The sequence below is a fragment of the Oenanthe melanoleuca genome, chromosome 15 (genome assembly GCF_029582105.1).
Source record: "Oenanthe melanoleuca isolate GR-GAL-2019-014 chromosome 15, OMel1.0, whole genome shotgun sequence".
Lineage (NCBI taxonomy): Eukaryota > Metazoa > Chordata > Aves > Passeriformes > Muscicapidae > Oenanthe > Oenanthe melanoleuca.
The window spans coordinates 2,374,425-2,390,659 of NC_079349.1; the positions used below are offsets into that span (position 1 = coordinate 2,374,425).

Genomic DNA, 16,235 nt, shown 5'->3' on the forward strand with positions numbered 1-16,235 from the left:
CCTTGTCACCCTCCCATATGTTATTAGGTGCTCTATTTTTAGCAACTATTATGCGAGTGCCTTGACGTCACTCCAGCGTGAATTAGCTCTGCTCTGCCACCTCCTCGCTGGCTGCTCCCGAGGGGTGGGCGAGGGCTGCTGGGGGTGCTGAGCTGTAATTACATGACTCTGCACAGGGTCTCCAGCCTCATTACATGTGACAGCCGGGGGGGGAGATCAGAAGAATTTTACTTTTATATTCCACTCGGTTGGAACAATAGCACGAAAGGGCTCCTGCGGCTGTCACAGTAACCGGAGCCTTTCAGGCTCTTGTATATGCTAAATGAGAACTTGTCAGTCTCCTCAGGTTTTTGCTGGGTTAGGTGGCTGCTGTGAATGCTTTGTGTGCTGTATGTGGCGGGCACGAGGGGCAAACCCTCTCTCCCATCGTTCTCTGGACAGCGCTGCCTTCAGCAGGCGGCTGTTCTGAGACAACTTCAGCCAAGAAGAGCTCAGGCTGCATGATTGCTAAATTATATCTGAAAAAAAGAAAAGCAGAAGCCATAATGTGTTTATATTTAGCTCAGAGAACTCTGGAGGAGAAAGTGAAAGGGAACAAGTAGGTGTGAGAACAGGAGGGCAAACAGCACTAAAAGAACTTTGGGGTTTCTCCTTGCTCTATCAGGACTGTTGCTCCCTTTGAAGTTGTCGGACAGCATGTTGTTTAAATCATTCAAGTTTAAAGTTTAAATAGATCTCTAATCCAATTTGTGTGGAAGCAATTTCCTTCCAGAAAACAGATTATTCCTCTCCAGACTGCTCTGCTCAGCTACCCACCCGAAAGTTAGCGAAGCAGAGGCATGGCTTGTGTGCTGATGAGAGGCACGGAGAGAGCTTCCAATCAGCCTGCTTCCTTCCTAATTGCAAACTTTAAAACCCAGCTGATTTTGCACGTCCTACTAACAATTATAAATAGCTGCCATTCAAAATAGCAGAAGAGTGATCCAAGCAGCTTTGCTTTAATGTAGCATCTTGCTGGCAGGTTCTACCAACAGTAAACAAACAGGATCTGTAAAGCGGTACACTGACATCACACCAGCATCATCAGGGTTTTGTGTTTTTTAATATTGCAGCAGTGAATTTTCTTAGAGAGCACATGATTCTTCCTCCAGCAAAGATCATGTTGGGAACTCTCCGTCTTGTCGATGTAGCGTTTCGCATAAAGCTTTTTTGTTTTTTCCAGCAAGTCCCTCGCGCCATAGTATCTCCGAGTGGAGGATGCAGAGCATTGCCAGGGATTCAGATGACAGCTCAGATGATGAATTCTTTGATGCACATGGTATGTGGAGCCTAAATCACCATCATTCCTTCCCTGAAATGGTGGGGTAAGAGAACGGAAGGCATGAAGGGCGGGGGGTGAGCAGGGAAGGAAATGAGACTTTTTTGCTTTGAAGTCTTTTCCTTTCTAACCATGATGTGCAGCTTTGGTGCAGCTTCTTCCAGCATCCCCCAGCAGACTCTTACTTTAATGCAGCACCATTTCAGGTGCAGTCTGAGCTGTTTGAGGGGATCTCGAGCAGTCTTAGCCCTAGGGGCTGTATTTTATTTGGTGCAAATGAGTGTTCGTGAAATCCAGCAGTACTAACTGGGCTGTGGGTGTGTCCTAATGATTCACTGTGACTGATTATTTTTCTAATTTGTTTTTTAATTAGTAAGAGGTATGATTAATTGTATTGTCTGGGCCTGAAGAGACCCAAATTTGCCTTTATTAAATCTTCATTCTCCCATTCCAAGAAATGTAACAGTAAATGCAGCAAGGTACTTCAGGTGCCAGAATTAATCAGTGTTGATTCCAGAATTACTCAAAGTAATTTTGATTATCTGTATTAAGAGAACACTGTTATATTTTTTCCTCTATGTATGTGTGTGTGAAGAAGCTTTGTTCCACTGCAATCATTTTATATATTATACTTAATGCAGATTTAAGCCTTAAGGGCTCCATCTCTATTGACAACAGATGGACTCTCCTCCCAGCTGGTCTAATGGAAGTGAGAGGTGCAATATTTACTGATAGAGCTGAGAAATGCAGTTGCAAAAAGATGACCCCCCAGTTTTGCAAGGCAGAATTTCACTGATGCTCAGCCAAAGTTCAACCTCCAAAAATTGATAGTGTTGTGTTCCAGAAGAGTTCTCCTATGAGTGTTTAGGCATGGGTCTTCAACTGTGGGGTAGAAAGGGCTGTATTAGTGTGGTGACCTGCACAACAGCAGCTGAAATGGTTGGGACATGTGTCAGCTGGGATAAATGTGTGTCTCCTGCTCGGAAAGGGAACGGCCAACTTAAAACTAAGTGTCTCTATTTATTAACTTACATAGCATTTACAGCAAGTATGTGAGGGATTTATTGGAGCAATATACATACAAGGGAAGAGGAGTGAGTCATCCAAACAGCACCATCGCTATCCACATGCTTTTTGCCTTTTTAATTACTCAGTAATAAAACCGAGATGGAGACAGCTCTGCCTGGGATCCAGGGCCTTGGGGAATCCCTGGCATGCTCCTAACAGGCCTGGGAAGGGGAATTAACAAAAATGAGCCTTGTGCACCTCTGTTGCAATACTTGTAGGAGGTTGCTTGGAGTAAAAGCAGCTGCTCTCCTGCGAGTCTCTGTGTACGCACAGTTTGTCCTTTGCAGTCAGCAGGGTTGGGTTGAAAAGTCTGCCTAAATCTGGTGGGATTTTGCCTCATGAATCAAAGCCCTGGTGTGTGTGTGCAGCTGAACAGAGCCACATCCCCAGGAGGGACCTCTTGGTGCCCCTTGGCCCGCAGAGACTCCGGGTGTGTGAGCAGGGATGGGGCTCAGCTCGCAGCTCATCCTGCCGGGCTTGGTACCATGGGAACTGGCAGGGCTCAGGATGTGAGTCAAAGCCAGCAGAGTTCCTCAGAAGTGCTTCCCATACACACACACACACACACACATTTCCTCACAGTGCAGTGGGTGTAGCCTGAGCCCGAGAAGATTCCTCGTCTCCAGCTTCCCACTCACCCTCATTCACTGGTAAAGATAGTGACAAATACTGTAATATCGAATATCCATCCTGTAATAAATGCTAATAATGGGAGTAATATCCCATTCAGGGATCACTTGAGCAGCAGTAAGGGCTGTAATTAGACCTCTTAAGGAATTAAGTTTAATATTAAGATTAAGTTGCTAGAGGAGCTTTGAGTGCAGTCGTCCTCTTAATTCTCTGCCAGCACGTGTGTTACAGGCCTGTGCTTTCCACTAGCTCTGGACAGGCAGCTCCACACTCCCGTGTGCAGGGAAATTGGGATTTACTCAGACTTTTTCCATGGCTGAAAAAGGAAATGGCATGCTGGTGCAAAATTTCCAGGTTGCTCTCTTTTTATGGTCAAAGTTGAAATAGAAACTCCTAAAAATAATCGGGCTTTGCTTGGATCTTCTCTTAGTGCTCTTCATACAATTTTTTTAAGCTATTCTCAGATTTGCTGAAAAGATTAATATATTTCATAACCATTTTTTGTTCCCCATTGTGGGATGCTTCCAGCTAATTATTTTCTTAGTAACTGTACAGCAATAAGAAAGGGAAATCCTAGTCTGGGACTCAAGATTACAGCTTTTAGATCTTCAAGACATCTGTAATTACTGCTGTTATTACGTTTATAACTCTTTATTAAATTTACAAGCCCAAAATTTTCAGGAAAGACATACTAAGCACAGAGGTATAAATAAATTAGAAAGCACTTAACCATCGTAGCAGCAAAAGATATTCAATGGAAAAAAAAGAAAGAAGAGAAAGGAGAGCTCCCCTTTGTATGTCTCTTCCTTTTAATTACACTTCTAAGAACATAAAGTTTTTGGGACCCTTATTCTTTATTGACAATAGTTTAAATGAACCGGGGATTTTGAAGATACTGAGGTAGGAAGGAGAAGGGAGATCCATGCTGTGTGTCTCATCTTTTGAGGAAATCAACCTGGGGAGTTCACATTCCCTTTATTGCTCCAGCCTTTTTAGGTGTTTGGTCCTTGAGCAGCAGTGATCCTTGTCCCTTCTTGCCCCAGAGAAATCCCAAAGCTCTCAAACAGGGCTGGGAGGATCCCAGTGGGAATCCTTGCTTTGTCCTCTCCTGTGCTGGAGCATTCTGGCTGCTTCAGCACCATCAGAGAGAATGGCAAGGCCAAGGCCAAACATGGTACCTTAGATAGCAGCATTAAAAATCCAGATTACTTTTTTTTCATGTTTAAGGAGTTTTGGTTTTTTAAATCATGCAACTAAAACATTCTGTTTACTTTTCAAAAGGTGCTTTGGTTTCTATATAACAAAAGCTGGTAAAGTATATGGTTTATTTTGACTTAAGCTATCCAAATGTGTATAGATTGCACAGAGTTGTGGGGTTTATTTAAAATTCTGCTTTTTGCTCTTTTCTGTATACATATTTTTGTGTTTGTGACTCTCAAAAAATCTGTTTTTTAAAGAGGACTTGTCTGACAATGAGGAAATGTTCCCGAAGGAAATAACCAAATGGAGTTCCAATGATCTGATGGATAAAATTGAAACCCCCGAATGCGATGATGTCCAGGGTAATTCTTTTCCAAGTACAAACTGCATGTGCTATTTTACAGTATTTCCAGACAATTGTTACAGCCTCATTGTGAACAAGGTAAAACTTGTTATCCTCTTCTCACAAAGGGAGAAGCTGAGACAGAGCATAAAAATGACTGCCCAGTGCTGCTGGAAAAGATTTGCTCAGTGGGAGCTGGGATAGCTTTTGATTCTCTTTTATTTTCCACATTGGTTTGCCTCCTTTGTGTGACAGCCAGGATTCTCTCATATAATGATGAAATATCCCAGCTCTGTCTCAAATGACTTGAATTTCTCCTGGCTCTTCCTTCCTTTTGCTCCATCCTTTGTTCCTGACTGTATCTGCCTCAGTTTTATTTTCTGCTCATCATTATGAAATGGTGAAAGGAAGCTGTAGCTCCTCAACCAGAGCGATTCACGGTGGAAGGTGACACTCAGGCTTTTTCTACAAAGTCAGTCTGTGTAGGCACAGATGTAGGAATACATCAGATCTCTCCTCCCCAGCATAGTTCAAGCAATTCCTTTTATTTTCCCACAAACCAATCATTTCTGACAGTCGTGCAGGGATTTCCCATTGTTGCCATTCTTAATAAAGCAGCAGTACCAGATCACTGTAATGAGAGAAGAGCTCACTAATGTCCTCAGCTCTTACCCAGGTTATGAGAAATTGCTGGAAAATAAATGACCCAGCATTGCCCAGGCTTCTCAAGTGGAAGGAGGCAGGAAGGAGGGAGAGGGTGATTTGATGAAATAATGAAGGAGATGTGAGGCATTGGAACAAGCAGTCTCTTTATGGAAGAATGTCTTTGCCAAAGAGCATCTGGCAGCACTGACATTTTACACCTCTGTGCTTGCAGGTGACTTGTACCAGGAGACATCAGCAGAGTACCACGTTGGCTCCAGTGTGGAGAGGCTCAGCATCATTGAGGTGAGTGCTTTGAGTGCTTTGGCTTCTTGTAAGGAGATCCTTTGCTCCTGGGTTGTCTCTGGGTGGGATAAATGGGTCCCTTTGCTGTGAGCAGTGTCTTGCCTCCATGTGCTGCTGAGCCCCACTAACACCTTTGTGTGTATCCTTCTGTAATTCAGATTTAAGGGATTTTTCACACATCTTTTGAACATTATATAGAAAATGCTGTGCAGTTTGCAGGCAGCATGAGGTATCCAGCTAAAAAAAAACCTGGTAATCCTGTGGGGATCAGAGCAGGTCAGGACTGTGTAGAGCTATCCTGGAATGCCAGATGAGCAAGTGTGGATGTGGGAGTGGGAGAACACGTTCCTGCAGCACCAAGGTGCAAAGGACAGCACTCAGCTGTAGCACACAGCAGGGAGCTGCTCAGGGTCTTGTTTGAAAATGAGTAATAGCACAGCCTGTGTCAGTATTCTGAGCAAAATAATAAATAAAAAACACCACACTGACCCAGCCCAGCTTTCTAGACTTCTGCAGTTCAGAGTCCTGGTGAGACTCCTCAGGCTGGCTGTTCTTATCCTGCCCTTCAGCATCTGCCTGGTTGTGCTGCAGAGGTGGTGCAGCTGCTTTGCAGAGTGCCTACATTGTGTCTGAGTGGTCCATCAAAGGTCATGAGTTTTGGAATTACTGTCTGTGCCAGGCTCTAAGTTTAGGGTGGTTTGGCTTTTCCATAATAGACTGAGAGCTCAAGGCCATGAGGAGAGTGGGTGGCTGGGAGGGGAACAGCTCTGGCCACCTCAAAATAAGCAAATCACAGCCCTTAGATTTCTCTTGGAGCTCAAGATGGTGTGGGAAACTTGTCTTCTTTAGAGGGCTGTGCAAACTCAACCCCCTCCTGTTTCTGCCTTCATTTTAGAAAAAGAACAGACTTCAAAGCAAGATGAAAAAGACAGTTATTTGTAGTTGTTCACAAGCTGTCTGCTAAAACAGTATGAAAATCCTGTGCCACCAATTGCAACGATTTTCAGGTTAAAAGCTTCCCTCACCCGAAGGTGGTTCAGGATTTAGGTGTTTTAAGAGGCTCCAGATCTTACAAGGAAGTTCTGAATAGTTACCTCCACCCTGAAACTAATCAGCAGTTCCCAGCTTCCTTCAGAGCAGAAAGTAATGAACTGAAAGGTGCCTCCAAATCACTACTGATAAACTTCTGCATGACCTGAGCTTGGTGACTCATGTTGTTCTCCAAATGAACACTTAAAATACTTGTCTGGAAGCAGAAGAGGTGCTGAGACGCTTCGAGGGCTCCTCCTGTGCCTCCACCCAGGGAAGGGTTCACTGTGCAGGTGCTAAAACTGGAGTCAGAGAAGGTTTAAGGAGCAGGCATGAATACAGTGGAATGGTGATAAATAATTCAAGGCCATTCTTATGCAGGAGGTCTGGAAAAATGGTTATTACAGATTTGGATGAGAATTTTAATACTTCTGGTGGGCTGTGTAGTAAGACAAGCTTTAACATTATCTGGCAAAAATTTGATCTAGTTGTTAGGCTGCTAATGTGTGCCTGGGCATGCTTTCCTCCCACCAGCAGGTCTGCCAGGGACTCAGTCACTGCTCAAAGGACAACAGGTGACTGAAGATGCTGGAATTAGAACAATTTGCCAAATGGAAAACATTGCTGCCTTCCAGCCTTTCCTTATCCCCTCTCAATGGCAGCAGGGAACTGCTCAGGATGTTCTCAGATGTTGTCTCTGCTAGCACAGGGGTCAGGTACAGGAGGGTTTGCACAGATCTCACAGGTGTAGGATGGAGGATTTGAGTCCATCTGGGAGCTGTAAACACTGAAAGCCCTGGTAGCAAATAGATATTAAAAATAGTTCCTGCTCTGTTGTGCTACAATATGTGCACATGGATGCTCTTGTACCTGCCTGGGGCATCAGGACTGGGCTTGCAGCTCTTCTGGCAGGGTATTAATGATAAGGATGCAATTCCATCCTTCCCCCAAATTACAGCCTGACTGTTTAGGCAAAGAATTGATTCGACACAATAAGCAAATCACAGCCAAATTAAAATCTCTCACTGTGTTCATGCAGCAGTCCCCCAGCCACATGCTGGCCATTCCTTGGTTATGGGGTCATGAACTTTTTTCTTTTCAGTTCCTCTCTTGTGAAATTTAAGCAAATCTTAAGTATTATTTATAACTTCTGTGTTAGGCAAACATGCAATGACTGATCTTCCCACAACTTCTCAGTAACTTGCCACTTGCTGACCTGTTTGATCTCATTTCTTAATTTTGCTGAATGTGTTTCACTGCCAACTGCTGCAGCTGAGCTCAGCACCCCACAAAAAGGAACACCCATCTCTTGTTTCTGTATTTTTCCACCCTAATATGCATAAGGATGTCTCTAATGCTGCCATGTTTTACCTGCATACAATTTTATGTAGGTTTTTTTCTTTTTTTGCTTCCAGCATTCCTTCTGCTTCTGACAAGTCAGACTGAGACTGTGTGCATTTGTGTATGCACAAGTGTAGGATAAAAGACCTGGAAGGAGTGCTCAGGTTCTCAGCATTGTATTGTGATGTATCTAATGGCCTTTGCCATAAATTAATTTGCCATAAATTAAGCAAAAGTCACACCCCTTTGAAAAATAAGTGTTTCTGTGTTCTGTTGTCCATCCCCACCTAGGATGAATCAGTGCAGCCATTAATGCAGCCAAGTAAAATCCATGTCCTCCTCTTGGTCCTCCATGGAGGGAACATCCTGGACTCAGGAAGTGGTGACCAGAGCTCCAAGCAAGGGGATGTCAACACCATCACAACTGTGTTTGACACGGTGATGAGGGTGCATTACCCAGCTGCTCTGGGACACATTGCCATCAAACTTGTCCCCTGCCCAGCCATCTGCTCTGAAGCTTTTTCCCTGGTGTCCAGGTAAGCTGATGCTGTTTTATCATGGAGTGGGGGTTTTGGGGGGGTTTGTTTTGTTTTATTTGTTTATCTGAAATGCTCTGCATTTAGCACTGAGAGCTCTGACCCTGCTTTGAGAATGCATTTATTAATGTACCAGCCAGGCATTCAATCTCGATTTCATACTTAGCTGCAGTGAATGCAGTAATCATGCAGCACAAGTTCTGAGATTGATTTATTCTAATTAATCCAATAAATATTAAGGATTTAATTCCTTGTCTGGGGGTTGTTCTGTCAGTGTAAGTATGTTGTCCTTGAAGATTTACGTTTGATGGGAGGGAAAGATTTATTAAGCTCTCACCCATTCACAGAAGAATAAATGGCCTTTCTGTCTTGAGGCTTTTTTTTATGAACCACAACACTTGACTGTGCTGCCTGCAAGTTGTTTTCCCCATATTCCCACTGTCTCTTGCCCTCTGCAGCCTCAGCCCATACAGTTATGACGAGGGCTGCCTGTCCAACAGCCAGGATCACATTCCCCTCGCTGCGCTCCCCCTGCTCGCCACGTCCTCCCCGCAGTACCAAGAAGCCGTGGCCACTGTCATTGTCAGAGCCAACCAGGCCTACAGTGAGTTCATCAAGTCCCAGGAGGGCACCTCCTTCAATGGCCAGGTGAGCCAGGGGCTGCTCTGGCCACAGCCAGAGGAAGAACAAATGAAGCAATTTCCTTCTGAAATTCTCTTTGCCTTAAATCTCTCAGGAGAATAAAAACACGACAGTGTTGGGCTGCAATAAGGAAGTGTTGTGCTTTCCTTTTCTTTCTTTCTGAGAGGGAGAGATTATTGCTGGTGCACTGTCCTGAACCTTTGGGATTCAAAGCAAAGTCTGAGTTTGTGCTCAGAAATGAAGCTCCAAAGCTGTGAAGTCAATCAGGTTTCAGCATGACACACCTTGCCCGAGCAGGAATGCTGCCTTTGTTACTAAACATGGTCTCTTCCCCATTGCAAACCAAGGCTATTTAAGCATTCCTGGCTTTAAAGGACCTTCAGCAGCTCATGCTGGAGCTGTCACACCCATGGGTTTATTTTTTTGAGGCTGTGCAGCTGCTGCACCCCATGAAGAGCATGACTGAGCCTCACACCTCTGAGCAAAGTGACTCCCTGGCCCCACGAGAGCAGAGATATTGGAGGAGCTGTCACACTGCACTGCAGTCATGTGCTTTATCCACCCTGAGCTTCTTCCCAGCCAGCCCTCTCCTGCCCAGGGATCTTGGTGCTTTACTGTGCCTGCTTGCTCATACCCTTGGAGGCAGGACACTATTGTCCCCTCAGGATACAAATGGGCAGAAGCTTGCCTGAGGTAGCACGGGCAGCTGGCAAGGGGGCTCCAGCTTGGTTTCTGCAGTTAGCACCAGGATCAGGGCTCTGTGTTGCTGTTCTGTCACTCCAGTTGGCTGGTGGGGACAGCCAGGACACTTGAACTGTGGGAGAGAATGGGAGTCTGCAGGCAGTGATGGATTTCACTGGCTGAACAGTTTTACTGATGAAGGCACTGGGCATCCTGTTCCTCCAGCTTGTCCAGCTGTAATCCTGCACTCTGTCCAACTGGTGGTTCTAAACTGAAGTCAAGAGACTTGTTTTTATAAATTTCCTTTTTATTCCTTCTCCCTGTCCTTCACTGCTTCTGTTTCCTGTCTCAGGTGTGCTTGGTAGGGGACTGTGTTGGAGGGATCCTGGGATTTGATGCCTTATGCTACAGCAATCAGACCGTGTCCGAGAGCCAGAACAGCAGTCGGCGAGGGAGCGTTGTGAGTGTCCAGGTAATGCTGGCTCCCAGCTCCTCCACAGAGCCTGCTTTTAGTAAGGATCCCCTGAAACAACAAAGGCTCTGTTCCTTATCAATGGCAGACATGTCTTAAGGTGCACATGGGTGTCAGTTTGGGTGTGTTTGCTCTAAACAGGGATGTTTTACCCTCTGGTGTGAGGCATCACCCACACTTTAGGGAGTGATTTGGCCTCAACTGGATGTTGGGGTAAGTGGGGAAAGGAGGATAGGAGGGAGGTGTTACAATGTGGGTGTATTCTTAATTCAGCTGAATCCATACATTTCAAATCCCAGGATACTGACCTTCTGTCTCCTGGAATAACGGTGAACAACAGCCACTGTTCCAGTGGCTCTAATCTGGAAGCCAGCAGACACCTCAGCAGGAGCAACATTGATATTCCTCGTAGCAATGGAGAAGATCCAAAGAAGCAGCTGCCAAGAAAAAGAAGTGATTCATCCACTTATGAACTGGACACGATAAAGCAGCATCAAGCCTTTCTTTCAAGGTAAGATTTAAGATTTGGAAGGAACAGATCCAGAGTGTGCTAGAGCTGAGGGTGGTGTATCTGTAGAACCTGCATGTTGTTTTGTCATCCTGTGATAAGCAAGGTGGAGGAAGACAATTTAGATTAGAGGGTAATCGATTTCAGTGTGCTGTATATGCAAAAAAAATTAACAGCTTTCTTGCTGAGTGGCACTGAGGGAATCCAGCTTCTCTACTGCATCAGTGTTGCAATGACAAGAAACCCTTTGAGTTGTGTGACAGCCAAGGGAGTGAGGGAACTGCTGCTCTGCTGTGCTCCAAGGGTGGGATGGAGGTCAGAAAGCAAATGGAGAAATCGTGTTAGGAGACTCAGTGAAGCAGAACTGGGAATCCAGTGTTGTATTAATTTTAAAGCATCTCTGAAACCTGATTTTGAGTTACTCTGTCCCCTGCCAGGGCTGTTTCAAATTCATTACTCACTGTTGAAGCTCCCAATATCACATTTTTAAGCTTTTTCAAATGGACTTTCAGAAATGTGTCTGTTAATATAACCCATGGAATTTTCTCAGCAGTCTTTCCATGGCCACTGGTCATTTAGGGATTATTTCTGTAAACCCAGAGGATTTTTCTGACTGAATCTTCTTTTTCAACCTCTGGAACTAGACAGCCCAGACCTTTTCCTCCTGCAGGCCTGGAGGAACTGCAATAAATATGTTCTTAATCCCTCTTTTCTCATGTCCCAGGAACTGGGGAGCAGTGTCCCCCACAGCAAACCCCATTATCTGCATTGCAGCTGTATCCAAGGCTGTTCCTTCTGCCCTGTGCTGAGCTGAAGGCTTCCCCTGCATTTCTCCCCCTCCATCACTACTTGGAGTCATTGTTTTAGCACAGGGATTTGTGTTGTCCTGCCATGTCAGAGCCCTTCTGCAGATGATTTATAGGAGAGAGAAGGTATCAAAGTCAATGTTGCTAGTGCACAGAGATAGGATATTCAGACAGACAGCTGCATTTACAAAATCCACAATAAGGTTCTTGGCTATTTCCAGAAGGTTAATAAAAGGCAATCAGGATCTTGTTCTTGCCTCCTCAAAACAGTCTCCTGTATTACAGAGAAAATATGAGTTGTGCAAAAATGTACTGATTCTTCTCCTTGTTATTGACCTCAGGGGTACAGACTCAGTTAAGGAAATCAGGCTGGCATCTTGATGCATTTTTACACCTATTTTAGAATAAGTGCTGGGCCTGATGTGGATAATGGATTGCTCGTTTTGTTGTTCCAAATAGCTTTGTGCTGGTCCTTCCTGTTCCATCTCTGAAGTGCTCTGCTTGCACCCAACATGCAGCACTTGTGGGTCCCTGGCAAAGAGCTGTCAGGATTCAGTGGGGTGACAGATGGTTGCATCTTTACCTCCTAAGAGTTTTGTGTGGTTTTAAACCTCCATTTAGACCTTGGGCTAAAAAGTAGTCTCTTCCCAGTACTCAAAACCAGGATTCCCTCAGGGAAAGAGGCAGGTTGAAGCTGCAGCAGGAGCTCTCTCTGCATATCTCTCACTCTGCTCTGTGGTGCAGGAGGGGCTGGGGAGCAGGGACTTACCTCATCCCTAGTGCAGGAGGGGCTGTGGAGCAGGGATTCACTCCTCCCCTCCTGCATGGCAGCAGGACGTCGCTCCCACGCCCATCCCTGGACCTTGTTCTCCCAGCCAGCACCAGCAGAATGCCCTGTTGGCCTCTGCCATCAAGGAATGATTTTTCCCATGCAAAAACCAAGCTCTGGTGTGACGTGGCTTCAAGCAGGAGGTTGGCAGAACAGAGCCAAGTTTTCCTCCAGGGCTCGGCAGACGGGCAGCCTGGCACACAAGGACCTTTCTGTCCGTGCCCACTGCAGATTTCAGCCTGTGCCAAAGACACTCATTTTTATTCATGTATTAGACCTACCCACTTCTCTGGGATAATGCCCAGCAAGCCAGAGCAGCATCTGGAGACTACAATCACACATTTATTTTTAAATTCAGTCCTTCTGCACAACTACATTATTTCTGGCTGTGCCGTACTTGCATTATTGTAAATGAGTTGATTTGCTTCTGAAATCCATAAGCTCTTGTTTAATTAATGCACACAGTACATCTGCTGCTCTTTAAAGGGAGAACAGGGCACTGTAGGTTGCTTGGAGCATGATGGATCCAGAGTTCCCCTTGGCTCTCATTTCTTTTGATTGCTGGAAAGACGATACCAAGTTCCTGGCAAAAGGAGTGAAGATGCCCAAATTGCACTGTGCTGTGCCTGCTCTGCTTCTTCCCTTCCCCACCAAGAGATGCTGTGGGAAGCTGTGTGGGATACACCAAACACCCTCTGCACCCATCCTGCCATTGGGATAGCTTCTTCTGTGGTTCCTTTGTTGGAATCCTGTCGCTGTCACCCTGCCTTCAGCAAAACCAAGCGTGTTCTAAATGACTTTGCATTCTTGACACACAGCAAACTCACTGCCTTGCATCTTGTTAGCTAAAGCAATTGTAGCTCCACCAAAGGTGCCTTGTTCTCAGAGCTGTTTCAGGGCTGTGCAGCTCAGCACTCTGATCTCAGGCAGGCTCATTCACATCACAGGAACAGGAACAGGCTCGTTTTAGCTGTCACTGCTGTAACCTCCCGTGCCTCCTGCTTTGACACCACTGTTGTGACTCCCCGTGATGTGTGTGTGTCTGGCATAAGTAACTTATCATTGCCTGGCTGGGAGCCGTGCATGTGCGTGTGTGCAGCTCCAGAGGCAGCATGACAGCACAGCAGGAGGAGGCTCAGCATCCTTTGGGAATGGTGTTCAGCACAGGAGCTGTCTCTGGGATGATGTGTTCCTTATCTGCCATGGCAGGAAAGCAAAGTCTGGTGAAACCTGGTTTTCTTCCCCAAAAGTGTGAGTGTTTGCAGCTGCTCCTGGGCGGAGTGGCTGTGTTTGAGGGATCTGTGACTCTGGTGCTGAGGATGGTGGGAACAGCCCTGTTTTGGAATCACAGCTGCTGGGCTGTCACTATCCTCAGAACTGGCCTTGATGAGCCAGAGCTGTTGCACATGAGGATGTGACAAGTACTGGTCACCACCTGGGGTTTTGTTTTGGGGCCACAGAGCTGGCAGGAAACTGTTGGACCTGCATCATTCCCGACTCCAGGCCAGGAAACTCTTTATCCAACCCAACTCTTATGGTATCCATTTCTCCTACATGTTTTCTAGAACCTGTTCTGATGCTTTTTAAGTGTTTACAAACACCCTCTTAAGGCACTGCTGATACTGCCTTCAACTCTCTGCTTCTAATTATAATGAGATAACCCACTGCAGCTGCCACTGGAATCTGTAACCTGGAGAGCAAAGGGATTTTTGGCTTTATGCTTTTGGATGGGAATAGAAGCATCTCAGCCTTTTGTGAACCAAGTCATCAGTCATTTCACTTTCCCAGATCTAGACTGCAAAGAAGCAACTCTTCCTAACGTGGAGGTGTATTCCCAGGATTTTCACTTAAACATTCTTGCTGCTGCTTCTTCAGTGTCCAAGGAAAATGTGAATTTAAATCTCTGTGTTAAACCTGTGCATTGCCCTGACGTGGAATTTTGCAAATAGATTTGACACCTGAGAGAGGGTGGAAAAGCTGGACATGTACAGTAGCAGCAACCACGCTTTTGATTCCTTAAAGAAAAAACATTTTGAGGAGGTGGTGTGTAAATGAGCTCACCTGAAGCTTGGATTTGTACATTTAAATGATGCCAGTACAGTGGGGTCATTGTGGTTGATTAGCACAGTTCCTTCCCTGAAGAGATGAAACTTATATCCACTGCCAATCACTAATTCAGGCTTTAATTGTGAAAACACAGTGAGAATATAATTGAGACTTTATTTTCTGTTCTTGTCCCAGTTTACATTCTAGTGTCCTGAGAAACGACCCCACATCCAGGCGATCCAGCAGCTCCACGATGCTGGATGGAGGAAATATTGGGAAGTTTGACTTTGAGATCACAGACTTCTTCCTCTTTGGCTCTCCCTTGGGTCTGGTGCTTGCCCTGCGGAAAACTGTAATTCCAGCTCTTGACAGTAAGTGCTGGTGCAAACTGCTCCCTTGGTGGGTGGTGTGAGAGCTCCAGCTGCACTTGCAGGAGTCTGCTCAAACCCAAACATTTCCCTATCGTATTTATTGCACCGTAAAAAGCAGATCTCCATGTGCTCTGTGCATCACTGATCATACCATTCCCAAACTTCAAAAGTGCTGGGCAATTCTTGAGTCTGTAAACATTATAATAAATTGTTTCAGTTGACTAAACTAGGAGATGAGGGAGATGATAAATCTGCAATTGTGTAACCCAACAGTTGTCCCTTTTAGAGACAAATATTTACAATATTCTAACAAGTAATATTTTGATAGTTGAGGAATTCTTTTCTTTGTCTTTTTAGTCTTTCAGCTCAGACCAGCTTGTCAGCAGGTCTATAACCTGTTCCACCCTGCAGACCCATCTGCTTCACGCCTTGAGCCTCTTTTGGAGAGGAAGTTTTACCTTTTGCCCCCCTTCAATATTCCCCGGTACCAGAGGTTCCCGCTGGGCGATGGCAACTCTGCAGTTTTGGGTAAGTCCCTCTGGATCCACATTAGGGTTTAAAGGGTTACAGCCACATTTTACATGAAGTTATCAACACTCTTGGAAATGGTGAGAAAGAGAACTGGCCCTGTAGCATTAGCCTTGTTCCTGATTTACCACAAAAGGAATTTTCTTCCAGTGAAATCAGTGCCTTGTGTCCTGTGTGCCCTCTGTTTGTTCACACAAGCATCTCCAGCTGCTGAGGGTCATGAGGTGCTGACCTCTCTGTAAAGGTCTCTGTTTTACACCCAGACTGGTGCTTGTGACTGAGAGTGAATGAAACACAATTGAGTTGGCAGAATTTAGGTCTTGGAGGGCCAGAGAAGACTGAAGGGAGCAGAGTCTACAATAAGATGATGAGATGATTTACTTGTTTGCATCCTATTTGTCTGATATTTGAATCATGCAGATTGAAGAAGACTGTGTATCTAGAGCTGAATATTCTGCTGATCCTCTGCATCATTTTAAAGTTGAAAATCTAAGGAAGTGGCCTTCTACATGAATCAGTGTCTTCAAATATTGTAATTTCTCAATCTAAAGGTCTGATTTGTTAAATGGGCACAAACTAAACCCCATGTTTAATGAAGTGAATAAAATGCTTTCTGCAGGCCCCACTCACTTGTCAAATTTAGCCAAGATCTTGCTGCAACACTCTTTAAAAATGGATCCACCTACAACTGCATTTGTACCGAGGCCACTTACAACAGCTCAGGGAATCTATAGCAACTTGAAGAGCAATTTGCTTTTTGGGTGTATTCTAGGTATCAGCTGCAAGGGGCTTATTACAAAAAAATTACAGCTAAACATCTTACCTTCTTTTTTTTTAAATACATTCCAAAGCCCCTGTTCTCAGTGAACCCAGAGGTAGAGGCCTCATTGACACTAAACCTGTGTTCTGGTTATCATCTGGACAGGAGCAGGAATATTA

At 45.1% G+C, this 16,235-nt stretch overlaps 1 protein-coding gene across 7 annotated transcripts in view; it reads left to right on the plus strand.

The window, feature by feature from the left end:
• PITPNM2 (phosphatidylinositol transfer protein membrane associated 2) overlaps positions 1-16,235 on the plus strand; it is a 123,663-nt gene that overhangs the window by 86,558 nt on the left and 20,870 nt on the right. For all 7 annotated transcript variants that reach the window (XM_056503869.1, XM_056503874.1, XM_056503873.1 and 4 more), the window contains exons 8-16: positions 1,223-1,318; positions 4,474-4,578; positions 5,437-5,507; positions 8,169-8,413; positions 8,872-9,061; positions 10,089-10,208; positions 10,508-10,719; positions 14,593-14,768; positions 15,126-15,296. In XM_056503869.1, coding sequence (XP_056359844.1) covers positions 1,223-1,318; positions 4,474-4,578; positions 5,437-5,507; positions 8,169-8,413; positions 8,872-9,061; positions 10,089-10,208; positions 10,508-10,719; positions 14,593-14,768; positions 15,126-15,296 — 1,386 coding nt within the window. The remainder of the gene's footprint in view (positions 1-1,222; positions 1,319-4,473; positions 4,579-5,436; positions 5,508-8,168; positions 8,414-8,871; positions 9,062-10,088; positions 10,209-10,507; positions 10,720-14,592; positions 14,769-15,125; positions 15,297-16,235) is intronic.